The sequence below is a fragment of the Sceloporus undulatus genome, chromosome 7 (assembly GCF_019175285.1).
Source record: "Sceloporus undulatus isolate JIND9_A2432 ecotype Alabama chromosome 7, SceUnd_v1.1, whole genome shotgun sequence".
NCBI lineage: Eukaryota > Metazoa > Chordata > Lepidosauria > Squamata > Phrynosomatidae > Sceloporus > Sceloporus undulatus.
In genome coordinates this window covers 37,766,274-37,772,713 of record NC_056528.1, presented here as the reverse complement: position 1 = coordinate 37,772,713, position 6,440 = coordinate 37,766,274, and the positions used below count along the sequence as shown (strand labels likewise).

The 6,440-nt window shown below is 41.1% G+C and overlaps 1 protein-coding gene across 2 annotated transcripts in view; it reads right to left on the bottom strand.

The window, feature by feature from the left end:
* Window positions 1-6,440, bottom strand: part of ATP1B4 (ATPase Na+/K+ transporting family member beta 4) — a 28,505-nt gene that overhangs the window by 20,001 nt on the left and 2,064 nt on the right. The window contains exons 1-2 of one of the 2 annotated variants that reach the window (XM_042480570.1): window positions 3,798-4,156; window positions 3,502-3,566 (exon numbers count right to left, since the gene is read on the bottom strand). In XM_042480570.1, the coding sequence (XP_042336504.1) occupies window positions 3,502-3,564 (63 nt within the window). In that variant the 5' untranslated portion in view covers window positions 3,565-3,566; window positions 3,798-4,156. Of the gene's footprint in view, window positions 1-3,501; window positions 3,567-3,797; window positions 4,157-6,440 lie in introns of those variants that run through there. The other variant, XM_042480571.1, reaches the window with a different exon arrangement.

Sequence of the window (6,440 nt, the reverse complement as noted above, 5' to 3'; positions counted from 1 at the left end):
ATTTATTTGTATCCTGCCTCTCCCTTTTTGAGGATCGAGGTGGGTTTGCTTCCTTATCTTCTCACAAGGAAGCCAATAAGGAAGTCAGTCCAGGTGCAGCCAGTGATTGCCATGTCAGTGTGGTAGTGCATTCGCCTCAGGCTTTAGTAAAAACTTCAAGGGAGCCATGCAAGGTGCTGAACATAGTTGGAAGACAAGGTCCGCCGTTTGAACAGTTCGTCGGAAGTTCAAACCGAAACTGGAAGTTCAGAACAGATTTATTTCCTCACTGACATGAAAACCACCACCACCATTGAGACTGCTCCAGATTTTCCTAAATCCTGGCCAACCTGGGAGCATCTGAGTTTGGAAGTCACTAGTTACAAATAATTAGTGACATGCAATTAATTCCTTTTCTCCAGTAATAAAAGTATAACGAAGTTACATTGTGGTTGTAATTTGGTATGGAATAAAGCTTCTCCTTTTATAATGCAACTGTAACTTAAAATTAATGTTATAGTTATAGGGGGTGTAGCTTCGCTGACTGGTGAAGGTGGATTATAACAAGGTTCAGGTCTTTGAATTGTGTTGTCCTCCATGTTCTCTTGCAGGTTTTAAAGTCATTACAAGGCGGACAGGGAAAGCATATTGTATCACAGCCAGAGGCCTTGTAGCACTCAGATTTTTTCCAAAGGTAAATGAAAAGAACAATACAGACTAAGTATAGTTGCTTTTTTAAAAATTGTAACAACCGTGGTACTTAATTACTTTGGTGGTCTTTGAAAAAGTTAATCCAGTATGTTTTAAAGTAACTTTCCAAATTGAGGGGCACTGATTGTCTTTATAGCTCCTCTTTTTGTTACAGGAGAGCAGGAGGGAGAGAAAGAGGCACATCCACAATGGGTTGCACTAGCTGCCCTTTGGAATCCCTTCCAACTCTGGAGTCATATGAGTCTAAGTACCAGGTTAGTGGCAAGTTCATCTCATCTGAAGCCCTCTCCAACTTCCAAGAGAAGTTCACTTTTCCAGACAATCCTCTTGGGCTGTACTAGGTTACTTCTGAACACCGAACTTGTCATCAATCAATCAGTCCCCTCTGACTTGATGATGGCGCAAAAGCAGGACAACTTGATCCTTCTATGCAAGACTGGCCTGGGAACAGTTTCCTGTCACTTACATAATGCCTTCACATGGGACAATCTGTCCATCAATGGATCATGAGCGAAAGTGTTACATGAGAAGAGAGAAAGTGAAAATTAATAATAGAAACATATGAAGGCCTTTTCCAGGCAAAGTTATACTTTTTAACAATTGCAGTAGCAGAATGAAGCACGTATTCAACAGTTCAGTCCTAGGTGGGTCTGGAGTGTGGCTTTGGCGTGACTTCTGGAGTCTTAGGACGCATGTATCATTTAAACAGCATACCTTCAAAGTGACCCGAAGCAGCTTTATTTTGGCCTGTCTGTAGGGCACCATGTTACCTTACATGACCTCAACAGTGCCTCTGAATGAAGAGTGTCCTGCATGTCCTCAAATGATGAGCCATCAAAGTGGTCAGTTAGGAATATAAGTTACATGCATGTGAGAGGAGGGTCTGGCCTCTGGAATGGTTAGGGAAGAAACCTGGACAAGATGCATCCATTGCCAGACCCCCCCCCCCCCCAAATATCAAGCTATATCCAAGCCCAAGCTCATTATGCTCAGGGCACATGGACCTGTCAGACTTTCAGCCTGTTTGGGTGAAAACAAGCCAAGCCCATCTTCCAAAGGAGAACTATCTCCTGCAACCACAGTAAAACCCATTAACATCCTGGTAAATGGCCCAGTGGAGTGGAATTTCCTTTCTGATGGCAAGCAAGTAAAACTCTTCTAGGTGCAGAATTCAAAGATATAGCCATGTTAGTCTATAGAATCAGTATGTAGGGAGAAAAGTCTTGTAGCACCTTTGAGACTAACCGCAATAAAGAAGTTGGCAGCATGAACTTTTGTAGACTTCTGTCTACTTCCTCAGATGTAGACAGAAGTTGGAGAAATGGTTTTAAATGGTTTTTAAATTTCTCCATATGACCTTTAAATTTCACACACACACTACATTTCAGGGGTTACCACGAGATGTTACATTAGGCAACATGGACCTAGTGCTTAATTTATGCACAAATTATGTAAGTAAGTGTTTAACACATGAGATTAGGTGGGTTGTCTAAATATGTTTTTAAAAATCTGATAAAATAAGAAAGTACAGATTTGCAGATAATACTAGGAGGAGATCTTAAGCCCAAATTGTTTCAGGGCCTCAACACATCTCCACTAAATCCTGCATGATGGACCCACACCAAAAACATTGCCTTGCAATGTCTTTGTGCCAGTTTAGACATGATCTTTGCCACATCAACTCTGCTAAAAATAAAGCAGCACCCCTTTCTCATGGTGGCATTCCATGTGGAACTGGATGTTCTTCACCCAGAATTCAGAAAAGTCCATGTTTTAATTATTACTCCCTGAATCCTATAGCCAACATTGCTTGGCTGGATGAGGGTTCCTGGGAGGCATAATCCAAGAAAAGTTCCCACCACCATTACCAGCTCTGGTGGTCCTAGTCCTAGTCACATGCAACACAAATACAAAAGCACCAACATGGCCTGAAAACAATGCCATCTTGACTGTGGAACTAGTCCTAGCACCAGTATGGGATTGAGAAGCACTATAGAACCCATTTTGAACTCACTGAGTTGTAAATACATATGGCAATTGTTAGAAAATCACCCCAGTGGAACACTTTTTCAGTGGGGCATTTGTTTGGTTCACACCACCTGCTTTTGAAGCTGTAATAGACAAATTAATTATGGGCATCGGTGGACCAATTAATGCTTTTGGTCCTCCCCCCCCCCCCCCCCGGGGTGATAGTTGATTTTGGGGTATTCTTCTACTTCTGATAACTGGAAAGTCCAACTTTGCATTCTGCATCACTGTACTTTTCCAAATTGCTCATTCACCTTTGGTGACAAGAGTGGCAAAGCCTTCCACTCTTCCCACTGAGAGTAAAGATGAGAGCTTGGAAATATTTTATTTTGGACTGAAAATCCCAGAAGTCTTTAACCAAGCCATGCTGGTTGAGAGATTCTGAGAGTTGTAGTCCAAACCTTTTTCCAGTAAGTACAATTCCATATATTTACAAAGAAACTATATTTACTGTCATAAAGCAACCCCCAGCTGAAAACGTTGTGCTGAAGCAGACTAGCAAATGGAGTCCCTCCACAACCCACCCCAAATAAAGGGATATAACCCTAGCGCCAGTCGAGTTATTTTGGCACTGGAGGCAAAAATTTCCCTGAACATTTTGTAACAATAGCAGAGTATTCAGGTAACTATGTTTGGGGTGTACTTTTATGATGTCCAGAATCAGTTACTCCAGGCAGCTGCCTTGCTCTGTCTAATGGTAGAACCAGTCCTGTCTTGGGCATGAACGTGGGTCAACCCACCCTGACTTCATCCCTTGCGTACCATAAGAGGGAACCTACTTACCGACTTTTGGTGATAGCTCCCACTCTGGTCCTTGGCACCTCCCAATCTGGCATTCACTTCCATGGCTTTATGCAAAATGGAGGGAAGGGGAGGGAAATGCAAACATTAATACGATAGGAAATCGTCTCTTTCCCCAGTGGCACAACAAGCCACTCTCTCTCCTCCACTTTTGTACACTAATCCTGGAGAGCTGCGCTGAACCCTCTACTTGGAAATCATCCAACGATTTCAACAATATTCTATTTTTCCTATGGAAAGCAGATTCAACCATAAAAGCAAACAGAAAGGGCTGAGACCTCTTTTGGGAGCTTCACTGCTACACCCAGGTGACAGCTGTTACTTTTTCGACGTTGCAGAGAAGAGGGAGCGTGTAGACAGGATGTCAATAAATAGATTGCTTTCATCGGGTAGCTGAGATCATGCAAAAGGATTCCAGTCAAGAATGAAGGCTCTTCTCCCCAACAGCCATTAAGGTGCACAAAATAGTCTAATGAATGAAGAACCAAGAGACAAGGATCTGTCTGGCAAGGGAACCACTATTGTATCTCCTGTGGGAGACTGGAGGTCAGTTTATGGAACATTATAAAGGAGCTGGACCCTAAATGAGAGGATGGGTCATTATGTTGCTGTCAGTCATGGAGGGCCCCCTTGTAGAAACACTTCCAGAATCTCTTTAGCAGTCACAGAGTTGCTATATTTATCACTTTGCATTCAGACTAGGCCAGGGATGGGATGCTGCAGGGTCAGTTTCCCAACCATCTCAGATTCCACAGACCATCTGAAAGGTCCTTGGAAAAGAGCCAGGACTGACAGAACAAATCCAAGGTTGAGCAACACAGCTGGGTTCCTTGTGAATATCCCATTATCCACGTGTGTGCCGCAAGCACAAAGCTCCCTGATTTTCTTGATAATGTTGAGTTGCCCTGCATTTAATCTGCCTAGGAGGCAGTTTGGCCTGCCACATCATGATCCATTATCATGATCATCATGATCATCATCATCATCTTATTTTCTTATTCTTATTGCCTTCACAGCAATCTGGCATGCAAGAGATTTTGCATTTAAATAGATGTGAATATTACAATAGATGTTGGCCTGCAATAAATCTTTTGTTAATTTAGACCAAAATAGTGTGCTGACATCTTGTCAAATATAGTGACAGAATCATAGATAGCTGGAAGTCAGCTAGAATGAGTTCCACAAAAGTAACAAGAGATGTACCTCGTTGGCCACTGAGATGCCCAGCTGCGGAGGGCTTGGTTCTGATCCCTCAGAGCTCTTTTTGTGTACCAGAAGCTTGGCAAGACCAGCATAAACCATCTTGTGCCTAATGCAAAGAAGAATGTACCCCTACCCTTTTTCAAATATAAAAGCCAGACACATCACAGTTAAATTTTAGTTTATATACATCATGTACTGTTTAGGTATTTTATTTATTTGCTTATGGAAATTGTTTATGTAATTTATGTGTTTTTATGTAATTTTATAAACTGCATCGATCTTTTTGGAAAGGCGGTATATAAATAAATGTATTATTATTATTATTATTATTATTATTATTATTATTATCATCATCATCATCATCTTCCTTCAACATGGATGATTGGAGAGCAACCTCCATTATACCTGAAAGCTGTAAGCAAGTTTATGGGGTGCAAACCAAAATGTATGGTAGACATATTTCTGCTAACACCTTGCTACCAGCACCCAGCCTCTGCTGCCTGAAGCACCTGTCCCATTCCCATTGATAGGTCCAGCCCTGAAGCGGTGAGGGATACTGTTCTAGAGAAGCCAACTTAAAACATCAGTCAATGCCTCTATTTTAGTACAGTGGGGCTTGGTATCCTCTTGGGTTTAGTTCCAGGCATCCAAAATCCATAGATGTTCAAGTCCCACTAAATACAATGGCATAGTAAAATTGTGTTCCTTATATAAAATAATGAAATCAAAGCTGTCTTTTTAGAATTTATATATTATTTGAATATTTTCAAGCTGTGGATGCTTGAATCCATGCTTACTGAGGTTATATGATCAGGTACTTTTGACAGAACAATCAATTTACTGGGAAAGACAGGCCACACCAAAATGCTCCAAGACTATTTTGGTAATTCCCAGCCTAAATACAAAATCCAGCCTTGTCCTCTACCCTTGCTTCCTTCCAACACCGTTTCATGTTGCTCTCCCCCTGAAATAGCAAAACACAAAACACTCATTTAAAAAGTAGGATGTTTTGCAATACAACTTGGCATCTTTATACCACCAGCATTAAAGCCAAAGATAGCCCTCCACGAAAACAGGATGGGTTCCTTGCTACAAGAAGTAACACGCTGTGTCCAAAGCAGACCTGTTTTCCAAAATGTTTTCTATTTTGGTTTCAGGCCTTTTGCCCCTGTCTGCAGCTTCATGTTACAGAGATTGGCTGGCAAAGGTCTATCTCAGGTTCTTTTAAAACTCTCTTCTGCCCTCTCCTGACTAGGATTGCTCCAAGGCAAGCCTTCTTTTACACTTCTTTTAGACTTCAGCCAATGCAGTGGTACTAAAAAAAATTACCTTTGGGATCCTTCTCCCTTTACACCTACATAAGGACACTGAATTTCACCCACTGGACATAATATATGTATAAAAATATTTTGCTTATCTAGTGTGTGCATTTTCATTCACACATTCACATATATTTGGGATCCCTCCTCTATGTCAACATACAGACATCGAGTTTCGCCACTCGACATAATATATGAATAAAAATATTTTGCTTATCTAGTGTGTGGATTTTCATTCACACATTCACATATATTTGGGATCCCTCCTCTATGTCAACATACAGTACAGACATCGAGTTTCGCCACTCGACATAATATATGAATAAAAATATTTTGCTTATCTAGTGTGTGCATTTTCAGTCACACGTTCACGTATATTCATATTTTAACATGTTATAA